This window comes from Podarcis liolepis (genome assembly GCF_965112155.1).
Source record: "Podarcis liolepis genome assembly, chromosome: 14".
NCBI lineage: Eukaryota > Metazoa > Chordata > Lepidosauria > Squamata > Lacertidae > Podarcis > Podarcis liolepis.
This window is the reverse complement of record NC_139569.1, coordinates 40,971,655-40,999,615: the sequence shown is the minus strand read 5'-3', so window position 1 is coordinate 40,999,615 and position 27,961 is coordinate 40,971,655. Positions and strand designations below refer to the sequence as shown.

Here is a 27,961-nt window from a genome sequence, read left to right as displayed (position 1 = left end):
TATGACAAGGAAGAAGAATTAGCACTCAGGTATAGACTGATGAAGAGAGTTAAGAAAAGGGTAATAAAATGACTGTGGCCTTTGTCTGCAGTCTCTTGTTCACACAGTGGTGTTCTCAAAATGTGTATGGGGGAAAAGCACTGGGCCTCTGTTCATTGCATGTCAAGGTCCCCAAGCCACCCCAATAAAACAAAATTCACACAGATTTTTTGTTTAAGGTTTTTGACATAATTTTGGCCACAACTTTATTAAAATACAAAAAATGTGAGTAGTTGCTTAGGCATTGGTTGCGACTATCTGACCCCGCACGGGGACTGACTGACATTCACAAGCACGTGAAGTCAGAAAGGGAAAACATTTTGGGGAGAAAGATGGAGCCGGGTGCCATGCCCTCACCTCTCCCCAAATGCTCCCAGGGGCTCTTGCATGGCCCTAGCCCCTTGACAGGCGTTCGGACAAAAGCATGGTGAGCCCCTGGATTCCTTTAACGGAGTACCCTTGCAGCAGCAGCATTGGAGGGGCAGGCACAGCCAATCCATGCCCCTCCACCAGCCAATTCATAAAACCAATGCCTAACCACAACCTTACAAGTTGTGACAATTTGCTATGCAGTAAGCAAAAACCAAATGGCACCAGCCAATCAGCCAAATGGACAAAATTCCTACCAGGCCGCTGTCTCAAAAGCAGATGACTCCATGACAGGCATAGCAAGGTCAATGCAAACAACCCTAAATATAGGGAGGGTGGGTGGGTGATCTGATGCGCGCAACGAAAAGAGGAAGCTCAACGCTGCACGCAGGGAATAAAAGCCTTCTTGGCTGTCAATCAGAAAATGGCAACATCAAATTCTCCCCAACGACAAGAGGAGCCCAATTGCCAACTACTTTTACCCGCCCAGCAACAGTGAGGTGTCTTGTTAGACCCCACCGCAACACGTGCTCTCCATGAAGGAGAACACTGTGGGGTGTAAAACTGCAGACAAGTACAACATTCCTGAGCTGGGACAGACTTCCACTACATGGAACTTGAAGAGGGTGTGGTCTGTTGTACTAGCATGGAGGAGCACATGGCCTCCATGTTCTGATCAGTGTGTGTTCTCCATTTTTGTATGTTGCTGTGTGTTTGGAGAAGTGACTCTTAGTCGCAGTCAATTGGGACTAACTTTTTTATGGAATAGTTCTAGTTGTTATGTAACTTAAGCCCACCTTCAGGGATAAGTCTGTGAACCTGAATGAATCTGTGAGTAAACTACTTTTATATTAACGTTAATCAGATTCTTGTGTTTATTCTTTTTAAGAGGGATTAGAAGGGATGTTACCAGGAAAGAATCTTTAATAGTAAGACTCAGATGAGTCAGCAACAAGCTGATCGCTGCGTAATTTAAAAGGGGGATGTTTGGAACTCTGCTAGAATATGGAACTTGCTAGCGCAAGTTAGGAAGGATATCATTAAATAATATATCCTCTCCTGCTTCCCTAATCATCCCCACATTCATACTTTATTGCCCCCGATTTGTGGCTACTGTCAGCTTTGCCTTTGAGCCAGTGCCAATGACTGGCCTCAACCTCTTCAGCCCCAACTGGGCCAGGCGAGCTGGAAAAGCACTCCCAGAGACCTTCCACTGAAGGGAGCAGGTCTAAGTGCTGTGGACTCACAACTTAGAGCTGTGAGCACCAAACTCAGTTCAAAAAGTCAGTGGAGCACAGCAGAGCATGAACCACACGAACGACAGCTCTGAAGTATAACTTCTTTTTATTCCCTACAGCTACTGCATAAACTAACTAAAGACTAATCGGAGACACTGGACTGCATGAGTGTTACAGCTGCTTGAGCAGCCTTATCTATATACAGATAACACTCAGACTCCCTTTGAAGTCAGGCTGGGGCGGAAGAAGCAATGGGCAAAATCCACCCCCTCTTTTCTGAAACATTGTCAGCAGATTCTTGCAATGGGAGGGGTGAAGCATCCTCAGCTACAGCAAATTTAACTGCACATATCAGCACCATCAGGGATTATGACAAATGCAAAAGACCTCTTATCTGAACGTTGACATGTTTGCTGGCCATCAGAATAATTATGGGAAGCACAAGAAGGCAGCAAGACCTGATGCAGCCTCGCTGTGCCCATGAACCTATCCCCTTACATGTGCCAGCATGTACGTTCAGCATGCAACTCTACCACCATATCTACACTACTGTCATAGCCTTGAGAGGAAGCCCCTCACCTTCACAGATCAGTAACTTTTCATTGTAGAAGAAGCCCCCTGGGCATTCGCACCGGAAGCTCCCGATCAGGTTTATGCAGACTCCATTTTCACACACACCGGGGATCTCGCGGCATTCATCAATATCTGTATTAACAAAGGAATAAAGATTGGGACGTTTGAAGCAGAAGTTGGCCCAATTAAGAAAAACAAAAAGACTTCCTCTTAACCTCTGTTCCTGGGGCATATTGTACAATCCTGATTTTTGCACCACAAAATGCTCCAGATTGCTCTTCATGCAAATGAAAACAAGAAAAGGAAGAAGGGAATTCCATCTAAGAATACTTGGCTCCTTCTCTACAGATTCCTTATTTCCCCCCCTTTGGTTTGAGTTTTTCAAACCTTGGCTATGAAACACCTACAGGCTTATAGTGTGTGAAAAACATTCATATTGAATCCTTTCCCTGCTCTCTCGTAAAGTATACACAAACATAAAGGATCCCGCCCCCCAGCGCTTAAATTCAATACCCAGAGGAAGTGATGTGAAAGGTCAGATAAAAATCTGCTTTAGCAAAAATAAAAGACTGCCTTTCAAACCCATTGCCTATTGGCGCTCGTCCCAGAAGCTTTCCACCCTTCGGTACCTATGGTCTACAAACTAAGCCAAACTACAATGCCCTCAAACCTTTATGTTATCTTCATCCCAAGTAGCGGTCACCACAGCTGCAGGCTAAAAGGACCCAGGAAGAAGGGTGCCATAGTCTGACAAACTAAGGCATGGAGGTTGAGTTCTACCACATTGTTTAGTCTTCACTATTTCCCAGGAAAAGGCAAATCATAAAAACAAACACCCCCTTTCCCCTAATACATACCATATGAAATGAAAAGTAAATCTCAACAGAATTTTAACTCACCAACTGGTAATCCTGTAAAAATGTCTATGACGAAACCGGGCCTTTGACTTCCACAGAGAGTTGCAAATTCATCTAAAAAACGAAATAAAAGTGTAGGGAAAGTCCCACACTGAATAATTTCATTTCCCTGAAGTCACAAAGTAAGATGATTGATTCAAACTTCAAGGAAATGCAGTCATTTTACTGTATTAATTATTGGTGATGAGGATGTAACCTGCTCTGGGAACTATGTAAATACTGTAAAAAGATTCAGAACACACAAATAATCAAACAACCTACGCTCAATTTTTAACCTATGTCTTTTAAAGGCCAGGTTTTCTAAATCTTCATCCCAAACTCACCAACATCCTTACATGAAGTATACACTAACCTAGTTATGCACTCAACCAGTATCATATGTATACAAATCTGTGGATGTATGTTTAAAATTAAACTAGATAGATCAATGTAAACAACAAAGACATGACAAAATAAACCCTGGGCCAAATCGGAGATGTTAGATTTGTTTAACATTTATGGTTATCATTTAACAGAAAATATGGTTATATGTGTGAATGCAGCTAGCAAATATTCTCCTAAATTAAGATAGATAAATAAATCCATGAGTGTTGTAATAACAGGGGGGGGTGTAACTTTTTTATTAATTTATTTTATTTTATTATTATTATTATTTGTGGACCGCTTATAGACAACTGTAATAAAGCGGTATAAAAATTGTCAAAATAAATAATAAAATAATATCTACTTTGATACCATCTCCCTGATACTCTTGGAGGAAAGGGAGAATGAAGACAGACTACCTGCAGCTATATGGCAAGATAAAGTGATGCTCTATGGAGGAAGTTTGGCCACAGGAGAGCCTACGCACACCAAGTGGTTGAGAATTGGAATTTTTTATCAAATCGCAGCTTGGACAATCGTCTACTAATCCTGTCTCTATACCCATGGGAGTTTCATCTACCTTGGCTAGATAAGGAAAAGCAGGTTATGTTGCATACCAAACCCAACATTAGCACAGCATTGGTGACTTTGCCGTAACATTTGTGCATGTGCACATGTAGCGGCCAAAACAGCTACCATGCACAATGTTGAGATGTATAAAAGATTCTGCTAACAGCTTTGATATTTCTCTCCAGCAGAAATACAAACCAGTGCTTGGGAGGGGGCATTGTTCACAAGGTCGGTTCCAGGCTCGTCCAATGTTGTAGGAACAGCAGCACATTTTTTTGGTCATGTTAAAGAGCAGCTCTCCATCACAGGTCTGGTTGTCAGCATAATAGTTCCTGTAGCACAGACTCCTCCTCATATCTGCAATGAAGAAAAATGAGTTAGGATAGGCTGAGAGGCAGTGACTGACCTAAGGTCACCCAGTGTAATGGTGGGGGGAACTAGCTGGGGGACCCCCAAGGGACAAAGGCTAAGAGCCCAGGGTTTGCTGATGGGATGGCAATGGGCGGTCAGAGGGAGAATTCTGGAGGGAGGAGGTGTCAGAGGCTGAAAAGGCAACAGGGCTTAGTGAGCAGAGAGAGTCTGTGGCAGAGAGGAGTCCAGAAGCAGAAGTGGTAGCAGGAGAGGAGGAAGGCCAAGAGGCAGAGATGAGTCAGGCTGGTGTCTCCCCCTACAAGCTCCCCTCCCCTCTGGAATCCCAGATACAGAAGAGATATGAAGAGAGAGGAGCAAAGACAGGGGAGTTGGAGGCGTCTCAGATTGCTTGGGAAGGACTCGGGAGGAGGAGACTTAGGCAGCTTTGGGAAGGCGGGGAATTTCTGTCTCCACAACTGCCTCATAGGGCCAAGATCTACGGAGTAGAGTTGCTGTCCACATTAGGCCTGGCACTCCTGAGCAGACCTTGTTTCTTCTAATAAAGAGTTTACATACTCTGTGTGATTTATTAGTGACCTGCTCCTGGCACCAAGTGGGGATGTCTCTCAGGTCCTGGTTTAACAACTATATGACACTAGCTTAGAAATTTGCACAGGACAACTTTCCAGTGGATTTTGAAGCATGTTAATTTGGGAGGAGGAGAACTGTTTGATTTCCCATCTTTCAGTTTTAAGGTTCCAAAGCATATTTAGTTGCCCCTGCCTTAAAAGAGAAAATATACTACTCCCATGTTTTAGTAGTAAACTACTCGTGCCTTTTTTTTTCTGGAAGGGTTTCTTGAAATCCAGTGTTGTTATGTTACATCGCTGACAGCTAAAGTGAAATTGCATCATCATCTATGGATAAACATCTTTCAGTATTGTCCAAAATCCCACGGATGACGCTTGGTTTCATAACTATAAAAACCAGCACTCCACTCATCAAAAGCTTTGGCAGCAGAGCACATGCTAACCTCAGCTAGCCACGGGTTCTTGCTTAAAACCTTGCTAAATCAGTGATTTCATATCCTTCTGGTGAAATTCTGGAAGACAATACCCCGTATGTCTTTGGCTTAGTTGTACTTAAAGACATTTTGAGTTGATTTGAGTTTGGAACCTCAGCAACAATTCAGCAGAGGAACGGGATTGACCTGAGATGCGTTCAACTGAAGGTAAACCCTGAAATGATGCGTCTACAAGGCAGCTGAGTTCAATGTGCTGCAGCCACTACAAAACTGTTCAAAATGCAGACTGCACAGCCTTTCATATATGGTTTATTAAAGCCATATACCAATAACATTCAGTACAAAAATAAAACTTTCAACTCATTAAGCAAGCAAACAAACAAACAAACAAGCATTTATTTATTTTTGTTTCTCAGGAAGCCTGAACAAAACTTGTCCTCATCTGGACTGAAGTCATTTATTAATCTGGCAACCCTCTCCGTAATACAGGAGGAAGCATCCCTTAAGCAGAGTACCAAATCTACAAAGCCTCTGGTGTTTTCTTTCTTTCTTTCTTTCGCCTTAGCTATGTACCAGTACTAAAGTTACAAAGCAAAAGGTGAATCGCCCTTTCTGGAAGTCTCCAACTTTGAAGTCTTCCCCCCTCCCCATTTGAGGCTGCTGCTTGGGTGCAGGAAACACATTCTGCATATGCTCAGAGTTACTCTTTGCTATTATTGCTTCAAGCCAGGATTATAGCTTTTTGTTTCATGAGAAACTGGAAAGCAAGTTATTGGCTTCCAAACAAAGCAGAATATTAAGCTAAATTTAAACATCACCATATTTTGGCTTGTTTGGAAGCCATTAACTACTGTTTCCGGGTAAGCGTGTAACAGGAAGCTATTATTAAGTGCAAGATCCTAGCTTGTTCAGCCACTCACACAAATGGTGGAGGAAAGCAGATTGCAGCTGCTGTGTGCTAGTGCACACCACACATGCCTTTGCTGGATTAAGACAGGCTTTTTGGTTTAGCATAGCAGGCAATGCAGCCCACATTACTGAACCAGTTCCATACCCTGAACTGCCACCATTTACATTGGTCTCTATCACTACATATCAAATTTCCTGACATTGTGCCCACTGAACATTACGGGAAGTTTGCTGCTAACATTACCAGAGCACAATTCAGGATTTGATTTTGCCTTCCTTTGTTAAAAGCATTCTAGCCAGTCACAAACTTTTTCAGCAAGTAAGACTTTCCATTAACGAAGGGAAGGAAACTCTTGCATGTAGCCATGCTCTCTAATTAGATATGTTCAAAGTCTTATTGCAAATATAGTTATCAGTTTTGCTAATGAACATTAAGAAACAAGGCTAGGCTTTTGTTTTGCATATGCTACCTTTGTTCAAGTTAAGTTCAGCCAGGCTGCCAGTTGAGAACTGATACAAGAAGGACTCTAAACAATATATATTTTATTTTCTCCCGCAACGATATTTAGCTTATTATGTTGCTACGCTGTTGTTTTCCATTGTGTTTGAGTTGCCATTGTTGTGATTTTGTGTTTGGATATATGCCACCCTGAGTGCTTCATTTCAGTGTGGAAAGGTGGATTAGAAAACGTTGAAATAAACAAACTCACCCATACAATTGTTTCCGCCATTTACTTGCAAGTAGTCAGGAGGACAAATGCAAGTGTAGTTTCCTACAGTGTTGTAGCAAGTGCCAGGCCCACAGATGCCTTCATTCTTACATTCATCAATATCTGCAAAAACAAACATGGGAAGTTAATATCAACTAGAGAAAGTTTTTTGTGCTGCATAAAAAACAGGTTCCCTAATCCTAGATAGATATGGGTTGAAAGTAGTTATTGAATGAAGAGGAAAAGCTCAACAGATGTTTCCCCCTCCCCCACTTCATTATCACACCTTTGGGCCGCACTTTGGTTAGCCCTGAATAAAAGAAGTATAATAGGTATTTTTATATATTTTATTGATTAAAACGCATGTATATATTGCTTAACTACAATATATATTGCCCAGGGCAACCCAAAGCAACTTATAACCAAACAGACAGACACCCACTCCCCACCGCCCCCCACACACATAAGATACATTAAAACCAAGTGGAAAAGAGAAATACACTAAAAACATCCCACCCACTTCCAAAAGACCACAGATAGTTAAAGACCAAAGGCCTGGCTATAAAGAAAAGTTTTTGCCTGGTGCCTAAAGACATACAGTACATCATCATCAATTTCCTTTATTCGACCGATAGTCAGAAATAAAACATTACACAATAATTATAACTATAACATCATAGGGGTACATAAATAAGGTAGGGCCACAGTACTAGACCTCTCACAGATAACCCACATCAAGGCATTCAGTTATACATTTCCGACACTTGAGTGCCAGGAAAAGAAATTTAGCCACTGACAAAGTTGTTTTCCCAGAAGACTTATTTAGCAGATATGCTGTCTGCTTTCCTCTTTGTCGGGAGCTGAGCTGGGGTAAGTATGGAGTTATAAGATACTGTCTTAAATTGTTGTAGATGGGACAGCTCAGTAAAATGTGCTCTGTGGATTCTACCTCACCCAATGCACAGTGGCATAATCTCTGGTCATATGGGACTCCTCCATATCTTCCCTTCAGAACCGCCGAGTCAAGAGCATTCAGCCTAGCCGCAGTAAATAGTCTGCGGTATTCCACGTAGTGGATATCCGCCAGGTAGCGAGCTGGAGCAGCCCGATACAACTGCTCCCCCAGAAACAACCCAGGTTTCACACGCGCTATGGACATACAGTACAATGATGGTGCTAGGCAAGCTTCCCAGGGGAGAGTATTTCAGAAGCGGGGAGCCACCGCAGAAAAGGCCCAATCTTGTGTTGCCACCCTCTGGACCTCTCATGGAGGGGGGTCACAAAGAAGGGCCTCAGATGATGATTGTAGGGTCCAGATTGGTTCATACAGGGAGAGGCTGTCCTGAGGTTTTATAATCCAAAGTAGCCCTTTGCATTAGGCTCATAAACTAATTGGCAGGCAGTGAAGTTGGGCCAGGATTGATATTATATGCTTGAACCATCTTGACCTGGTGAGCAACCTGGTCACTGAATTCTGCAGCAGATGAAGCTTCTGGACCATCTTCAGAGGCAGCCCCAGGTATAACACATTGCTGTGTCTCTTTGTTAGCTTCCTCCTGTGTCATCTTTGCAGAACTCATCATGGAAAAGGATGGTGGAAACACTAAAATTGACTCTGCCTGCCATTGGTTCTGGCTGTGCCTACCATTGGTTTCCATGCTTTCTACCTTACCTGTTCCAATGGGCTTGGAAAGATAAATACCGTATTTTTCCATATATAGGTAAAGGTAAAGGGACCCCTGACCATTAGGTCAAGTCGTGGCCGACTCTGGGGTTGCGGCGCTCATCTCGCTTTATTGGCAGAGGGAGCCGGCGTGCAGCTTCCAGGTCATGTGGCCAGCATGACTAAGCCGCTTCTGGCAAACCAGAGCAGTGCATGGAAACGCCGTTTACCTTCCCACTGGAGCGGTACCTGTTTATCTACTTGCACTTTGATGTGCTTTCGAACTGCTAGGTTAGCAGGAGCAGGGACCGAGCAACGGGAGCTCACCCCGTCGCACGGATTCGAACCGCCGACCTTCTGATCGGTAAGTCCTAGGCTCTGTGCTTTAAACCACAGTGCCACCCGTGTCCCCTATTTCCCCCCCCCCATGTATACTACTAGGTTTCCCCCCTAATAAATAGTGTCAAAAATTAGGGGGCATCTTATACACGGATAGTGCTGAGGCCATTTTCTTAAATCTGAGTCCCCCAAAATAGGGGGTGTCATATATGGGGGAGTCTTATAGATGGAAAAATACGGTAATCATGCACATAACCTTCAGTTAATTGTAACTTTCTACACCTAATTTTTCTGGAAAGAGACAATGTGGTTTGAGGAACATTCTTTTTCCGCACAGAATCAAAAGCAATACTGAATAAACCTGAGGCTTACTTACCCTCACAGACTCGAGTGTCTTCATTCAGATAGTAGCCAGTTGGACACTGACACTGAAAGCTGCCAAATGAATTTATGCATTTTCCTCCTTGGCAAAGTCCAGGTAGCTCTTGACACTCATCAATATCTAAAATCAAGACAGTATCTTGTTAAAGAGGACTGCGAAGAAACGAAGCTCATGAAATAATAATTCATTATGACATGGTGATTAGTAGAGAGCCACCAGAAATATGCATTACCCTCCAAAATAACTGTAATAGGATTTGGTCGGAATCCCTCTCCTCCAGGACATAGCAGCTTGTAGTCACCTGAAAAGGGAAATAAACTTCATGAGCCTGCAATAGCCAAAGTTCTGCTACAAAAATTATCACTCTAACTCTCCTTACATCTTCTTCCTGCAAGGAAGGGGTAGATGTTTCTACATCAAGTCCTACCAGCAAAACTGTCCTCCCATTGGCTGCCAAACATGCAGGTAAGGTGGGCCGCTGCTCAAATCCCCACTGATGAAGACCAGCTGGCGTCTCCAAATGCTGCCTCCTAAGCCCATCCTACTTCCATCACATGCCAGCATCAACCCCAATTTGGAGCCAATTGCCATGCCCCTTCCATTTTTCTGCCCAGTCGTCATGAGCAGAAGAAGGCTGTGGATACAGCAGTGGTCATTCAGCTCAGAAAAGCCCCACCAGCAGGAGCGAGGAGTCTGGTTTGCACCCTTATTTTTCTTCTGCAATCTTCTTCCAACCAGAGATCAAGTTGGAGGTTCCCAGGATGAACTTAACATTGCAATGAAGTGGTCTATACGTAACCTCTCTCCTGAAAAGTATACGGGGCTCGATTCAGACTTCATTGACACCCAAAGCAAGCTGAGCTTTATTTTTTCGAAAACAAGATTTGAATTATTTAGCTCCGTGTGACACAAGTTCAAAGCCAGTGGCTTTCTACACTATAGTGCAATCTCCTGGCAATTTAGCACATGATTGTGCCTTGTGGGTGATCCTACTTGGATTGACTTTTGCTCAAAGGGAGCAAATGGACCAAGACACAAATGAGTCACCGTCTTGTACTGCTCTGCCTCACTTACTTGAGTTCACAGCTGGGCACTGCTCGCAGGGAATCCCCCAGGCTTTACCAAGGGAACAGCAGCAAGAGGCCTTGGAAACTCCAACTCCGATTTCATTGCTGCAAGCTGTATCTCCATTATCTCCTCGAGGTTTAATTTCCAAGTAACAGAAGCCAGAGCGTGTATCTAGTGGGCAAAAGAAGATGTTTCAAGTACTGTAGTGCCTTTCCCCCAAATAAGCCAAGCTGTGCTCCTGGTTATCTTTCCTGATGTGTCAGATTTCCATATCTTTATTTCTTACCTCAATAGCCAATACGGTTCAGTAGTTCTACCATCAACACCTCAAAAATATCCATCCCAGTTTACCATTCCATGCCTTGATTACAGTGGTACCTCAGGATGCGAACGGGATCTGTTCCGGAGCCCCGTTCGCATCCAGAGCAGAACGCAACCCGCGTCTGCAGGTCATGATTTGTCGCTTCTGCGCATGCGCATGATGTCATTTTGAGCATCTGCGCATGCGCGAGCGGCAAACCCCGGAAGTAACACGTTCCATTACTTCCGGGTCGCCGCAGAGCACTACCTGAAAACGCACAACCTGAAGTGACTTTAACCTGAGGTATGACTGTATATTTAACTGTAGAGTTGCTTCACTTAAGCCTAAAGGTAAAGGGGCCCCTGACCATTAGGTCCAGTTGTAACCGACTCTGGGGTTGTGGTGCTCATCTCGCTTTACTGGCCAAAGAAACCGGCATACAGCTTCCGGGTCATGTGGCCAGCATGACTAAGCCGCTTCTGGCAAACCAGAGCAGCACACGGAAACGCCGTTTACCTTCCCGCCGGAGCGGTACCTATTTAATCTACTTGCCCTTTGATGTGCTTTCGAACTGCTAGGTTGGCAGGAGCAGGGACCGAGCAACGGGCGCTCACCCCATCACAGGGATTCGAACCACCGACCTTCTGATCAGCAAGTCCTAGGCTCTGTGGTTTAACCCACAGCGCCACCCGCGTCCCTCACTTAAGCCTAGTTTCACTTAATTTTCAAGAATGCAAAAAGCCTCAGGTTCAATCCCTGGCATCTCCAGGCAGGATGGGAAAGTGGTTTTTTGTCCGAAACGTTGCAGAGCTGCTGCCCGTCAGTGTAGACAACACTTAGCTTGATGGAACAATGACTCAGCTTCCTATGTATCCTATGTGACCCAAACCATGAATAAAACACTTCAGAAGAGCTACATATGTTGACTCAGGAAGCCCAAAAAGAAATGATATTTACCAACACATCCAACACGAGTGGGGTTCAGTTCGAAATCTGGGGGGCACTCACAGGTATAACTGCCAGGCATATTGAGGCAAGTGCCGCTGATGCAAGTTGTGGGGTCTGCACACTCGTTGATATCTGGACAGGAAAAATCGAAGAAGAACCTAGGAGTGAGCAAACACCCAAAGACTCCAAGCAAATCATACAAACAGCAGCAAGAAAACCAGGTATGCCCATTTCCATGGTTTGTCTACTAAGCCTAAGAAAAAAATACAAGGCAATGCCCATTTAAGCCTCAATGGATTTCAGTTGAATGCACACATCCTATACCCATCCTATACCCATTCTGCAATCACTTTGAATAAATATCCTTGGTTCCAATAATCTACTATTCTCTTCCTTGCCAGCCAATTTAGTAAGCATTTTTTGGGTGCAAATTAAATAGTCTTCATATTTCCTATGAATATTGTGGGTTTTTTTGTTTGTTTAAAGAACAAAAAGAAAATGCAATTCTGCAAAATCAGGCACAGTGGCCCCGATCCCGAAACTTGTACATGGAATTTTGGCGTGACTGGAATCATGTTTGCTGAGTGCCCACTGTCGTTTGAGAGTAGAGACCTTGCAGATGTTGTTTGACTACATATCCAATCATCCCTGATCATTGGCCATGCTGGCTGTGACTGAGAGGAGCTGAAGTCCAAAGACACCTGCAAACTCACAAGTTCCCCCATACCTGTTTTAGCAAGTAAATATAAAATGCTTTGCTCCACAACAACAACAAAGAAAAGTGCCTGTCAGATTACCTTGATTTAAAACTGTAAGGCTGTATATACATCATACATTTAAAGCACATTCGCACTCACCCCCAAAGAATCCTGGGGACTGTAGGTTTTTTTATGCATGCTGGGAATTGTAGCTCTGTGAAGGGCAAACTACAGTTCCCAGGATAATTGGGAGGCGAGTGCTTTAAAGGTATGCTGTGAACCCACTCGAAGCATAATATGTGGAAATGCCTACCTCCAAACTTATTTCATTTCCCCAATCCAGCAGAAATGGTAATATATTTGGTGGGTGGTACGACTGAATGTGGCCATCCTTTGTAAGATCAAACTCATAGCACCAGGATGTCTTTGCCACTGAAGATTAGTTAAACTGGACATATTTCTGAGAAAACTTGTTTACATGAGCAGTTAAGTAAAGAGGCCTATCTCTTTAATGAATCAGCCAAGTAATGCTAACAACTAGATTGGCCAAGTCACATACTTACCTGTGCAGTTCCCACCGCTTCGGTCCAATTCATATCCTGTCTCACAGTGGCACTGGAACAAGCCAGGCAGGTTTTGGCAAGTCCCAAAGACACATATGTTGGGAAGGGCACACTCATCGATATCTTGAAGGAAGAGGGAAAGAGACAGGAGATGCCTTAATTATGTTGATATAAGCAAGAACGCAACTTTCAGCTTTAAGTAATGAACACAATTCGAAAAGCAAAACACAAAAGTGGGTGAGAAAAACACCTGCATGTTCTTTAAAAGTAAAAAAATAAAAGACTCCCCATAAAAAGGTCAGAGAGAGGAGGAATAAATAAATATTTAGGGGGCGGCTCCGCCTTACAAGGGACCCAGACAGTGGGGTGAGGCAGTTGGAAACATTTGTCCTCTGATAGTTCCAGTGTAGTCTCTTCCCTTATGGGATGAGTCTCAGAGACACTGTGCTCACCAGCCATGAGATATCTCTTGGGGAGACAAGTCCTTCAGTTTAGTTATAGAAAGGTAGACTAGTGTCAGGGAACTGACATCAGAGCGAAAGGAGAAGGAGAGGCTCCCCGATTCTGCAGGAGAAGGTACCAGCACCAGGGGGAGACGCAGCTTGGTAGAGGGCGAAGGAAATCGGCGTAACACAAGGGATCAAGGGGGGCAGATGGGGGAAGCGGAGGCAGAGCTCCAGGATTCTTCCCTGGACATCAGTGAGGAGAGCACTGGTCCTCCACTGCCCACGCCCTTCCTGCACAGAAGACTCCCGTGCAGTGAGAGGCGGAGACGAGTGGGAGTCAAACAGCTTTTATGCTGGAAAAGGTTTAAGAAACGCCCACAGACAGATTCTGCTAGCGACTGAGGCAGCCACGCTGAGATGGGCTGTGCAGTCAGGAGGGTTTAACCCAGGCAATTAAGCTCCCTAACGGGGACAGTTTACACACGAGTAACTCAAACCCATTACAACTAGGGATACCTAAGAGTGTCCCTAAGGAAAGTATGTTCAGCTTTCTCCCTGAGAAATTCAGGAAGATTGTTCAGTAATCTGGGAGAGAGTAAAGACGTGTACTCAGAACTATGGTGGGAAGCTAACCCTGGTTTCTTGACCCTGCTGATGCCAGTTTCTAGGGCGATAGCTGGGTTTGCTCCCTGCATCGGTCTTGCTGATTACAACTTGTTCACTTTGTCCCATAGAACTTAGCGCCACTAAGAACTATGGATTGTTTTTGTATAATTGTTTTTAATACTTGCAAACCACTTGCAAGGCTGTTTTGACATTAGTCAGTAAATAAATCAACAAATAATAATAATAATTACTACATCAATAATGAATCTAGCTCCTATATGTAAAACTTCATTTCATCATCTGCATAATCCCAACTAGGATTCATGTTTGATTGCAATGCTTGTTTGTATAGGATAAGATTCACAGAGGTTTAGCGTTGCTATGAGTTGTTGATGCACTGTGATGGTGAGACCATCATTCATAACCAACTTACGCTTCTTACAATTTTATCTCAATAAGCCATTTGATATTTCATAAATATATACTAAGATGAGACACATTCTACTGAAACTCCCTAGTGGGCACTTCTTTTTGATCCCAATGGCGATGTGCCTTTAAATTTCTTTCGAAAAATTCAGGAGACCTGCGATGATTGCCTAATTACACTGGCTTGCCAAATTCAGGTAAGTACTGTTTATATATGGCACTGAATTACCTGTGCAGGCTTTCCCATCTGGGGTAGGTAGAAACCCCATATCACATTCACAGCGATAACCTCCTGGAGCATTGAGGCACTGGCCGTTTTCACAGAGGTTCAAGTTTTCTGCGCATTCATCAATATCTGAAAAGAAAAAGAAGTCACAGTTGAGTGAACACTTTCTTTTATTTATGCCAAGGAGCAACTATTGCCCAAGGCCTGAAATTCTACAACAGAAACTAAAGTATGGACACAATGAGTGTTTGCCAAATGGAAAGGGAGAGAAGGTTATTTTTCTGCTTTGGAAGACATAAAGGGGTAGGGCCATAGCTCAGTGGAAGGTGAAGGTATGTGTGTGTGTGTGTGTGTGTGTGCGCGCGCGCGTGTGTGTGTGTGTGTGTGTGTGAGAGAGAGAGAGAGAGAGAGAGAGAGAGAGAGAGAGAGATTTCTCCTAAGTTTGCAATAGGTTTATTAGCTAAACAAACAAAAAACCCCACAAAGCATGAAAAATGCATAGTCTCGACTACTGTATTGTTATTTTTTTGGGGGGAAGGTATTGTTCTAGGTTTAAATACATACACTGAGATATAATACATGTTTTGTGATAAAATATTGTTCAAGTACGTACTTAAATATGAATTCCCATCTGGACTTTAAAAAACACATGTGAGATTCACATGGGTCAAAAATAGACTGAATCATCCCTAATTTAAATAGCACTCTTTGCACTTTTTTTTTTAATGTAGATTAATGTGGAGATGAAATGGAATAAAATTATGAATGAACCCGTGGAAACAACTGCAACAGAACAGAAATAGATCTGTCTGACCTGTTTACACAGGCCCCATTCAGTTGTTTCTAACAACAGCCACATATTCATTCAAATGGGTAAGATGGCCAGGTACGTGCTCCTGAGGAACCATTTTATATTGTCAAACACTGGGCAGCGGAGGAAAGGGACTCCCTAAATGTCACCATCAGAGGTATGGGAGAGTCCCCCCAAGAAAGCTCACCTGTACATGTGAATCCATCCCCAGAGTATCCGTCTTTACACAGGCAACGGTACGACCCCATGGTATTTTTGCAATCCGCATGAGGGCTGCACATGTGTGTCCCATTTGAGCATTCATCTAGGTCTGAAGGGAACAAAAATGACATTAATAAAAACACAAATATTTTTCATTGTAAGCTGAAAGGGAAAGTCTTGCAACAGCAGAAGGTCTATGAAAAAAAATCAATGGCACGACAATATGTGGGACAAAATTCCCAGTTAGTTTTTTAAAAAAATTAGACCTCCATATACTCTATCTGCGGATTGACATAACATTCCCAAGTCTAAGTAAATTCAGATAAGTACTTAAGATGAAAACTACCAATTGCTATACCAGGCAATTCATCACCAAAACATGTCGCTGTGCCGGATGCCGATGTTAAAATTGTCATACCAAGAACTTAAGTGCAACATACTGTATTTTTCGCACTATTGGACGCACCGGTCCATAGGACGCACCTAGATTTGGGGGGGGGGGGAATAAAGGCAAAAAAAAATTATTCCCCCCCCCCGCCAGGCGCGGGGCTGGGGCGGGGGAAGCCCAAGCTTCCCCCTCCCCCAGAATGGGACCCAGAGCCATGCCGAAGCTGCGCGCGGGGCTGGGGGAGGAGGAAGCCCTCCGCCAGCCTCCAAACCATGTCGGGAGACAGCGGGGTGGCGCGCTGCGCCTCTCCCGCTGTCCCCCGAGTTTGCGGGGCTGGGCCAGCCTTCTAACCAAGTCGGGGGACAGCGGGAAGGGCGCGCTGCGCCCCTGCCGCTGTCTCCCGAGTTTGCGGGGCTGGCGACGGGGAGGAGCAGGCTTCTCCCCCCGCCAGCCTTCTAACCAAGTCGGGGGACAGTGGGAAGGGCGCGCTGCGCCCCTGCCGCTGTCTCCCGAGTTTGCGGGGCTGGCGACGGGGAGGAGCAGGCTTCTCCCCCCGCCAGCCTTCTAACCAAGTCGGGGGACAGCGGGAAGGGCGCGCTGCGCCCCTGCTGCTGTCTCCCGAGTTTGCGGGGCTGGCTACGGGGAGGAGCAGGCTTCTCCCCCTGCCAGCCTTCTAACCAAGTCGGGGGACAGCGGGAAGGGCACGCTGCGCCTCTCCCGCTGTCCCCCGAGCTTGTGGGGCTGGCGGTGGGGCTCTCCTGAAGCATGGAGAGCGAGAGGGGTCGGTGCGCACCGACCCCTCTCGCTCTCCAGGCTTCAGCGAAAGCCTGCATTCGCACCATAGGACGCACACACATTTCCCCTTCATTTTTGGAGGGGAAAAAGTGCGTCCTATAGTGCGAAAAATACGGTACTTAAAAATAAGCCAAGTTTTGATAGGTGAAGAAATAGCTGCTGAGGTACGCTGTACTACTTTGCAGATTGTTATAAAAATGCCTGAATAAAGACTGACAGCAATTGTTTATACTCCCGGGAAGAGAAACAAATGTAATTTTAAGCTGATTATTTGAATGCTTATTTCAAAATCATCTGGGCAACAGTAGAAGAGGCCTATGGAAAGCAGCAAACTTTCCTTCTCTCCAAGTTTTTAAGGAGCAGTTAGAAAAACATCTGCAAGGGGTTGATGAGATCTCCGCACTGGCACAGAGAGTTGGATTTGATAACTATAAAGTCACTTTCAGAGTAAATGAAGCCAAAAGATGCCCAAATGATTACTTTCAACACTGACATATAAATATTTCGAGATTTAAAAACAACAGCACCTGACCAGAGTTCCTCTAACTCACCTTTACACTTGATACCATCGCCAAGCCAACCTGGGCTGCAACTGCATTTGAAACTTCCAGCTGTGTTCGTGCAGATGGCATTCCGGTCACAATTATGGGCTCCAATTTCACACTCGTTAATATCTGCAGGGGAAAACAATAAAATGTAAAGCAGGCAAATGTAAATCATTTCCTCAAATTTCTTCGGGCAAACACTTTCCCCCCCTTAACTGCTTTATTTTCTGATAAGCAGCTGGCAAATCTTTGAGTACACTATTCAAAAGGTAAAGGGAAAGGACCCCTGACAGTTAAGTCCAGTTGCAAACGACTCTGGGCTTGCGGCGCTCATCTCACTTTACTGACCAAGGGAGCCGACTTTTGTCCGCAGACAGTTTTTCCGGGTCTTATGGCCAGCATGACTAAGCAACTTCTGCCAAAACCAGTGCAGCGCACAGAAACACCGTTTACCTTCCTGCCAGTGCAGTACCTATTTATCTACTTGCACTGGTGTGCTTTCAAACTGCTAGGTTGGCAGGAGCTGGGACCGAGCAACGGGAGCTCACCCCGTCGTGGGGATTCGAACCACCGACCTTCCGATCGGCAAGCCCAAGAGGCTAAGTGGTTTTAGACCACAGCACCACCATATTTCCGACAGGTAGAAAGATTCTGCAGAGAGGAGCACCACCTTGGCATTGCATTGTTTAATTATGCATAGGTGATTGAATCTGATTTTGATTGCTAACATGACTTCCTTAGTTTCATTTTAAAGCCAGCTTTCATACTACAAGATGACTGCAATACCTAAGACAGTGAGAGATGCTTCACGAATTTGATTTCTGCGACTTCTAATGCTAGGTAAGATGATCCACACTTCCCAAGCTAACATGCAGATCCAAATGCATTCATTTTTCAGATTTTGTACTTTTCTGAAGTTTACAACTTAAGTTATTGGCTCAAAAAATATACCCCAAAATGCTGAAATGCACATTTTGGGATAAAATGTGTTTAGAAATGTGCATAATGAGATAAAATAAGTATTTAAATACATATTTCAAGATAAAATATTTATTTGAATATGAATTTTTGTACAGGTTAAAAAATATATTACAGATTAATCTGGTAACTGGATGAAACTGACTTGCACAGTTGGCATAGACTAGGAAAAGGCTGGCTGCCTGTTAGTCCTACTAGCAAGTGGACCCATTTAAATTAAATGCCATGGCTAATTTCAGTGGGTCTACTCTGAGTGGGATATAGCTGGCTGCAACTCCTTATTCCTTTATTTTTTTAATAAAATGTCACCAAAAGAGTGGCCAGGGCAGAAGGAGACAGGTGACAAAGTAAGTGTTTTTTGGGAGGGCATTTAACATCCCTCAAAAGCAATCATTTTGTGCCCTGAACTAAAGCAGAGACATCACCTTGCCGACAAAGGTCCATATAGTTAAAGCTGTGGTTTTCCCAGTGATGTATGGAAGTGAGAGCTGGACTATAAAGAAGGCTGATAGCCGAAGAATTGATTCTTTTGAATTATGGTGCTGGAGGAGACTCTTGAGAGTCCCATGGACTGCAAGAAGATCAAACCTATGCATTCTTAAGGAAATCAGTCCTGAGTGCTCACTGGAAGGACAAATCCTGAAGCTGAGGCTCCAATACTTTGGCCACCTCATGAGAAGAGAAGACTCCCTGGAAAAGACCCTGATGTTGGGAAAGATGGAGGGCACAAGGAGAAGGAGATGACAGAGGACGAGATGGTTGGACAGTGTTCTCGAAGCTACCAACATGCGTTTGACCAAGCTGTGGAAGGCATTGGAAGACAGAAGTGCCTGGTGTGCTCTGGTCTATGGGGTCACGAAGAGTCATACAAGACTAAACAACTAAACAACAACAACAAAAGTTTCAGTCAGAGGAAAGGAGGAGCCTTAACACAGTGGTTTTCAAACTGTGTTGGTTTGGTCCCCTGATTATGAAACCAAAATAAAATTATCTTCCAGCTTTCCAGTAATACAAAGAGACCGGGCTCTGTTGCCCTATCAAGTCTCTTACGATTCCTGCAGGACCACTGTGAAGCAGGCTGCTACTCAGCATGACTAAAGATACCCAACACAGCCTCTAAAAACGAAGAGCAAAATATTCATTGACTTTACTAAAAGGAAGAGCACAGTGTCAAGACTGTATAAACATTTTCTCTATCTATACCCCCGTCCAGATCTTGTTTCCTTGCAAAGTTCCCCTTTGAGCGTAAAACTGTGGCAGGCCAATAAAAACAAACATTCCGGCCCAAGGATGACCCTACATCCTTAGCCCGCCCCACTGCTTCTTCCTACTAGAGCACATGTCTTCTTATCTTTGTAAGGAACGTTGATTAACGTGATGTGAGGGCTCTGCTTTATTTTCCAGGCCAGTTTGCGTCACACACATAGGAAGCAAAGTTGCCTCGAATGATTTGCTGCTAGCACAAAACACAGTCAATTTCCATCTAGGAAAGTCTGCGGCAGCCTGCACTGCTCTCAACGAACAGTTGAGTGTGGGGCAAGCCAATGTTTTTTGAATATTGTATTCTGTCCAAGTCTATACAAAGTAAAAGCAAAAACAAGGCTGTAATAAAGGGCCGCAACACACCAAGAGGCCATGTGAACCGGTCCCAAGATTCCAGCGTTTGAGAGCAAGCACAGAAAAACAACCCCATCCCAGCTCTCACACGGAACTTATACTGTCCCACTGAACTAAAACAGAACATAAATTGCTCTGCCACCAGCCCAGCAGCAGCTATCAACTTGGCCTCTGTACAACAGTCATATTGTTGTGAGCCACCCTGAGAATATTTGTGTTGAAGGAAGGCATGCAGATAAATAAAACGTTCACAGTGGAAACAGGCCATGGTGCATACGACATCAATTAAAGCCATGTACATAATGCAAACTAATGCATTGTTTAATGTGAAAGGGACCTTAAAGGTAAAGGTAAAAGGACCCCTGACCATTAGGTCCACTCGTGGCCGACTCTGGGGTTGCGGCGCTCATCTCGCTTTATTGGTCAAGGGAGCCGGCGTAAAGCTTCCAGGTCATGTGGCCAGCATGACCAAGCCGCTTCTGGCGAACCGTTTACCTTCCCGCCAGAGCGGTAGCTATTTATCTACTTGCACTTTGACGTGCTTTCGAACTGCTAGGTTGGCAGGAGCAGGGACCGAGCAACGGGAGCTCACCCCGTCGCGGGGATTCGAACCGCCGACCTTCTGATCAGCAAGCCCTAGGCTCTGTGGTTTAACCCACAGTGTCACCCACGTCCCGAAAGGGACCTTACACTGGCCCATATCCTAAGTCCTCACCCGCTCTGTGACTTCTAGGTCATATTCCTGCCACAATGTGGATGTGCTGAGAGCTGCTCCCAACCTTCTACAGATGCAACAAGAGAGAAAGTGGATAGCAACTTTCCTCTCCATTTCTCCCCAGCCCTGGGTCTTGGGCAAAGTAGCGGCTGGTGGGGCTGTACAGGCAGAGTTGTTCATATGGCTCCCAGTGCCATGTGTCACTGCTGAGGAGGGGCAAAGTAGCAAGGGCTTCAGTGCGAACACAGCGGCAAGAGCAATGGACTGGCTCCACTGCTATGCCTACACCACGTCAAGCTCCACCGCTGTGCCCCTCTCCATCATGCAGCAACATGCATCGTTGGGGAGCCAGGTGGGCAACGTGGCTCCACCCACCGCTACCGGGGAGAACATGCATCTTCATAAGGTAGTGCATTTTGTCCCCACGTCAACTCTTGTTTCCCACTTGACCTAGGATGAAACGTCGCATGATGTGCAGTTTCTCTCTCTCTCCAGGTTTATTTTTGAAAATATGCACTTTAAAAACAAGCAAATGCATTTCTCAAGTGCTAGAGAGGTGACAGGGTGCGGGTACGGGCTTTTCTCCTGCTCACAGAAGCACGTGAGCGGCTTCAAACAGGGCTTTTGAGAAGCGCTCCAAGGCAGCTTCAGTGGCCCCATTTCAGCTGAAACAGGATTGTGGGGGCACATTAAAGTGCTTCTCAAAAGGGCTGTTTGAAGCATCCACCCCTTCTTTAAATGACGGGGGAGAGGGATGCTTCAATAAATGTTTTAGAAGCACTTTAAGACAGCTCCTGCTCATCCTGTTTCAGCTGAAACAGGATCACAGGAACTGCTATTAAACTGCCTCTGAAAGTGCTGTTTGCCTTGTCAGTTTTGTCAGCTGATGGGCATGCTTGGAGGAAATGACCTAATGGGCCAAATTGGACCCCCCTGGTAGGCCAAGACTGGTCTGCAGGCCAAAGGTTCCACATAGAGGAACATGCTAGCAATATATATTGCAAAGGTTCTAATGACTAATTAGGCTACATGGATTATGGTCCATCCAAAAGCTACTGTGATGGGAGGCATGCTTTAAACTAATATTGTTTCCTATGATTTCTTTTGCAGTGGCACTGCACTTACTGCCCAGAGAAAAGCTAAAATATATATGATAGTTCCAGGGCATGTGCAGAGTTTAGATGAACCAAGCTCCTTGGTGACAGGCATTGTAAGGACTGTTTCGCCTCTTGCTAGTGGAGGATTTGATAAATACATTGAGCATCAGATGTACTGAATACAAGAAATGTGAAGCTTTGATGAAGTATAGGAAGTTGGAATTAGGGCTGGGTTTTATAAAGTAGTTTCTGACTCCCTGCTTCCAAACACTTTCTGTGCTGTATTCCTCATTCAAGCAAGATATAGCTGGACGTAGCTCAGCTGACGCAACTCACTTTCATTTTCTGATAATTAAAAATGATGGCATGAATCCCGCCCAGATTTCTGTCACAGGTAATATATATCTTTGCATATAACCAAATATTTCTATGAACTCTGCCCACATTCTTACTAAGAACTGAAGTGAAAACAGATTAACATCTGTATAGAATGGGACTGCATGTCAGTGGATGGGTTGCAAACAAAGTTAAATGATTGGGGGTGAAGGGGGAAAACATGTTTACTTGTTAAAATGGAAACAATCAGTCATGACTAAAGAGATGAAATATGTAGATGCAACTGTAATAGAACTCAGAGGACATTATGTGGCTGTTCTCATGAACAAAGAGACTACTCTTGAAAATTGTATTCACATTTTTGCAATTCTCAAAAAAAATATGTGTTGGTGTCTTTGGCATGTCAACAGAAAGAAGAGAATGCATCCTCCATCGTCAAGCTGTTCAGCCCAAATGCACACATTTTTAATGCTGTCACCAAATGCTGTGTCACTGGGGTGAGGGGGGGGAGGTCTCCTCTCTGGGAATAGGAAACAAAGCACTTGGCTCCAGGTCTGAGCAATAAAATAGGCTACAGACATTTTTAACAAAGGAATTTGGACAGCTGGGACAAAAGGAGGACCCCTGTTCATCTTCCAAGGGCAGCTGCAAATACTGTGTTCACATTCGAGTGAGCAGTAAAAGGAACACATACTTAACACTGGCTGCCAGAGTGCCTAACGTATGATAAACACAATACACATATGTTCGGGGGACACCTTCTCACAACTGAGACCACCCCCTTCGTCCTACCCCTTTGAATCTCGCTACACTACTGCTGCAAGCTCCCCCTTGCATTGCAGCTGGCTACACATGCACTGCATACATTGATTTTTATTTTTATTATTTATTTATTTATACTTTTCAAGTTTATACATTTCACTAACTTTACATTCATTTTGACATTTCAAACTTGACTTCCATCCCCCTCTTTCTGCGGTTCCTTAAATTTTGTTTTTATTATCTTCTGCATATCCAAACTAACTGAATTTGTTTATTTATTCATCTTTAAATATACGTGTACTCTTATAAAACTGCAGGTTGTTACAATACTCCTGCCAATGTTTTTTATATAATTTATCTGCAAATATTCAATAAACTGTTTGCATTCTTTTATTTAAAAAAAGTTATCTTGATTTCTTATTCTTCCGGTAAGTTTCGCCCAGCACTGTATTCATTGCTGATCCTTCCTTAGGTTCCTAGAATCTGCTGCTGTTTTTCTGAGCCCTACTTGTATCAACAGACACTCTCTTCTTCCTGTATCTTGCTGCTCCTCAGCAGCAGAAGTGAGTGCACCATGGCAGTAGGAGGAATGCAGAGAGGCAATGCCACCAGCATCTTCAGCTGAAGCAACCCAAGGTTGCAAGTTCCCATCCCGCGGAGGGAAATATTCCCCCATGGCAAAACATTCCTACCCCCTGGAAAGCTAACATACAGAAAGGCTCCCTGCATACTATTCTCCCCAACATGCTAATTTTCCTCGGCAGTGTTAACACATCACAGTAAACCATAGCTAAGATTTGTTCTTTGCTTAGCGTGGTTTGTTCAGAGCAAAACGAACCACAATCCCTGGTTTGGACGCAACACTAAAGCCCCATCAGCACTAAACATTTAGAGCACTATGAAGCCACTTTAAACAGTCATGGCTTCCCTCAAAGAATTCTTGGAACTGCAATTTGTTACGGATGCTGAAAGTTGTTAGGAGACCTACAATCCTCAGAGTGGGAACTGCAGCTCTGTGAAGGCACGATAGGGGTCTCCTGGTAATTCTCATGACTGTTTGAAGTGGTATGGTACTGCTTTCAAAGCATAGTGCAGATGGCTCCTAAGCTGGAGGTCATCGCTTTTTGCTCCTGCTGGCGAGAGACTAGGAGCAAAGTGTGATAGATCTCAGCGTTCACTGCAAACTTCATGCTTACCCATGAAGTGGGCTTTTGTGTATGAAGCTTTCTCCGGAGGGTGGGGTAGATTCGAATGTGGGATTCCCACATCTATACTAAGAAGTGGTACCAACCCCAAAGGACTTTAAAAAAATCTGTATATCTATCTACAGCAGGCATCCCCAACCTTCGGCCCTCCAGATGTTTTGGACTACAATTCCCATCATCCCTCACCACTGATCCTGTTAGCTAGGGATCATGGGAGTTGTAGGCCAAAACATCTGGAGGGCAGCAGGTTGGGGGTGCCTGATCTACAGAATGCTGGAAGGTTGGTCCAAGAGGGAAAAAGCAATTATTGCTTAGTTCCACATTCATGTATGCATATTCATGGCAGAAGACAGCTGTTACTAATGAACAGGGATACATGATGTTCCCACACTGCTCTCACCTAGAATCGTTTTCAAATATTTTTGATGTCTGTTTTACAACATTAATTTCAGTTTCCTAGCAGAAGTGACTTATTGGCTGATGTATCTGTCCCACTCTGAGACTGCAAGAGTAGTGTTTGTTCTAAACCTGCATTAAAAAAAATTAAATTAACCATATGCTTGTGTTTATATTTTAGGCAATAGCTATGATTTGGAACCCCACTGCTCAAATACCAACATCCTGTGTTATTAATGCAACTGGCCTCTGAGCTTGTAAGTTTGAACTTCAGTGCTTTTGGCTGGTGAACGAAATGAAAATCATGTATGTTTTGGTTTTGCTGACATATCTTGATATAATTCACTTAAAATCAAGAATCTGTACTGCTGTCACTTTGAAAGCACAAGGAGAGAGGGAAAGAAAGCTATTTAAACACATACTATTCGCCAAAACATTTGGAAAAGAGGGTCTGCTGTTTGCACACAAAGTGTAGACTTTCCAAATCCAATATGGTCTTGTTGACGTGGTCCTTGGTGGTCTTGTCACGATGCAGTGAATTACATGCTGTGTTAGTTGATCCAGTCTTGCTCACAACATGGAACTTTGCCAATAACTTAGGTGGAATAAAACTTAGTATAAAAGGTTTTGCTGGAGTAAAGGTCAGTTCTCATGTTACATCCTCCAGACACAGGAGACATTCCTAAATCTGTATGCATAGTGACCTAGTTAGGCAAAACACAGCCCTGACTCAATGGCCCACTTCACATGTAACATTAAATCCCAGTTAAAAAGTCAGTAGTTTGGGAGAAGTGAAGCAGGGACTTTTGAGCATCGTGCACTTACAGACTGCTTGTTCAAATATATCCATAGTTAAATTTTAACTACGGTTTAACGTTACATGAACAGCAGGCTAATATATGAAATCCAGGATTACAAAATAGGCTTGGGGTTTTATGGATTTCTTATGGCGCTTAATCGATTCACTGCAAAATCACCCACTGATTCCAAACCAAAGGCACCCAGGAGTTCTGGTGTGTACATGGTAGTCCTGTTTATCCATGAACACCTTTAGTCATGTTAACTACAGAGGAATTGAGTCGTACCTGTGTGCTACCCATTCACACAGAGCACGTGGACAGATACAGGAGTGTTTCCTGCTTTTAAAGATCTGCGACTTGAGAGCTCACCCTCAAAATCCGCAATCTGAGATGCCATTGAGCACAGGCAAACCTCAACAATTTTGACAGGAATTAAATGTAACTGGATGAAGGATCATGGAAAACCCATACTTCCTTTGCTGGACCACAAGCGTTTTAAACCAGTAGCCTTTAGAACGAGGGCCTACTGCTATCCCCAACCTAGAATGTGGGTTTTTTTAAAAAATCATATAGGTCCATCCTTCTCCTTCCTTCAAAAATAATTAACCAGAAAAATAACAAAAAGAAAGTGCGCAGCCCACCCTAGAGCAAGCAATGATATACCAACTGAGCTTTTTAAATTTATTCTTAGCAATTATTTTGAAGATGAGAGAAGCCAAGCACTCTCCTTGTGCCAGATGGCAAAAAACAACTGGCAACTTTCAAATCACTCCACGGCTATAAAATTAACCACGGATGTATTATGAAAGTGGCCAGTTTGTTGAGTAACTGGCCAGCTAACCGCATGCCAGCAAAGCCCAGAAGATTGCTCATTATTTCTCTCTCACGTCAACTAATCTTAAATTTGTGCCCCAGAAAGAGGAATGGCATTCTGCTTTACCAAACAAATGGGCAACTATTCTGTTGACAAATATTTGTATATAGTTGTAAATGGGGGAAAAAAACTATTTACATATAAGCATAAGACATATACATACCTGTGCAACCCGTTGTTCCTTTCTTGCCAGAATAACCCATATCACAGTGACAGATAAAGGAGCCTCTTGTATTCTCACAGCTTCCGCTCAGACAGATGTTCGGGTTCAGCTCACATTCATTAACATCTGTAGGGGGGAAGGGGTTATAGCTGTAAAAATCTTAAGGAACTGCTACTCACATTTCACTCTAGATACAAGTATTGTTATAAACTATTACAAAAAGGGAGGAAGTAGCTATGACATTTTTGGCAGGGGAATGATATGGTTTTGGAAACAGATCCATGCAGCGCTGTGAAAAGATTGGAGCCAAAGGATAGTATTCAACTGACTTCCACACATCGCGGTGAGCCATTGAAATGAATGGCCATGACTGACTTAGGCTCATTAACGTCAATGGGTCTACCCTGAGTCAAAGTGAGTTGAAAACAACCCAAAGTCTTAAGCCATTTAGGAAGCTGATGATAGTCTTGTTTCTAGCTCCTTGAAGGTAAACTCAAAAGAAGTAACCTGGAAGTTTTCTTCCTTAGAGTTGTGATGGGAACAGAAACAAGCCCTGGAAATCTTCAGAGAGATTTATCTACCTCAACCCTCTTGATGGCTGTTCCTATTCATTTGAATATGAGCATTCCCTTCTACTTCTCCCCCCTCCCCCATTGGCTCCTAGTTTGTTATTTCCATTTTCATGAGCCCAGAATCTCTAAGAGTGAATATATCTGGCCTATGTTTTCTTATTATATTCTGAATGTTCCTCCACCAATGGTATTAAAAAGTGCAGTCACCCACCAAGGTCTTAATGTTCTCCACTATCTTCTTGTGTGGAACATTACCCCCTCCTGAGGGTAATTTCAATCCTAAAAGGTCTGGAATCATTCCACTGGAATCCCAACCCTGTTCATAAAGGCTTCACTTCTGAAGATCTGCACTTCAACTGAGGCTTCTTTAGCCTGTTTCACATTAGACACTTTATCAAAATGCTCCAGAAGCTCACAGAAAGGATTTTCACTGTTGATAGGGATAACATGCATGAAACCTATAGCAAGTGTGCTAGCTCTGCCCCTCATCCCAGCCATCATCAGCTTCTGCCAACTCCAAGACAACTGTGCACAGCAGGGCTGCCTCCTATACTCAGAGAAGCTCTCACACATTTTGGAACTCTGGAAAACCAAAGTTCCACACAAATGGAAGAATCCACAAGGATAGGAGACTCTGTCAGGAGCTCAACCTACATGAGTAGGACCCTGGTAGAGACACATGCCCGACTGGCATGTTCCCTCCCTCCTGGTCGATTGTTCGGGAGCTTCAAAAGCTTTATTCTGCCCGAACATCACAGCGACCGATGCCAATAGACATCGGCAACACTTAGGGATCCGCAGAGTCTTCGCATCTTGCGTGACAGACCTCAGCAACTCATCATTTTGGCTAATCTACTTTATTTACATATAAACACACATGGAGCACTGCAACATGGCTCCCTCTCTCTTTAGCATCAGACAGCAAAGAGAAAAAGAACAAAGGACAATAGTCCCACTTCACAGAACACAGTAACACA

The 27,961-nt window shown here is 44.0% G+C and overlaps 2 protein-coding genes across 4 annotated transcripts in view; both read right to left on the bottom strand.

Annotated features, from left to right (window-relative positions):
- LOC310693470 (NAD(P) transhydrogenase, mitochondrial-like) overlaps positions 1-27,961 on the bottom strand; it is a 963,907-nt gene that overhangs the window by 281,987 nt on the left and 653,959 nt on the right. The window lies entirely within an intron of this gene.
- Positions 1-27,961, bottom strand: part of FBN1 (fibrillin 1) — a 216,377-nt gene that overhangs the window by 43,791 nt on the left and 144,625 nt on the right. For all 3 annotated transcript variants that reach the window (XM_083475467.1, XM_083475469.1, XM_083475468.1), the window contains exons 32-44: positions 26,413-26,538; positions 17,476-17,598; positions 15,728-15,850; positions 14,733-14,858; positions 13,026-13,148; positions 11,774-11,896; positions 10,522-10,686; positions 9,680-9,748; positions 9,442-9,567; positions 7,064-7,186; positions 4,268-4,426; positions 3,119-3,190; positions 2,226-2,351 (exon numbers count right to left, since the gene is read on the bottom strand). In XM_083475467.1, the coding sequence (XP_083331593.1) occupies positions 2,226-2,351; positions 3,119-3,190; positions 4,268-4,426; positions 7,064-7,186; positions 9,442-9,567; positions 9,680-9,748; positions 10,522-10,686; positions 11,774-11,896; positions 13,026-13,148; positions 14,733-14,858; positions 15,728-15,850; positions 17,476-17,598; positions 26,413-26,538 (1,584 nt within the window). The remainder of the gene's footprint in view (positions 1-2,225; positions 2,352-3,118; positions 3,191-4,267; positions 4,427-7,063; positions 7,187-9,441; positions 9,568-9,679; positions 9,749-10,521; positions 10,687-11,773; positions 11,897-13,025; positions 13,149-14,732; positions 14,859-15,727; positions 15,851-17,475; positions 17,599-26,412; positions 26,539-27,961) is intronic.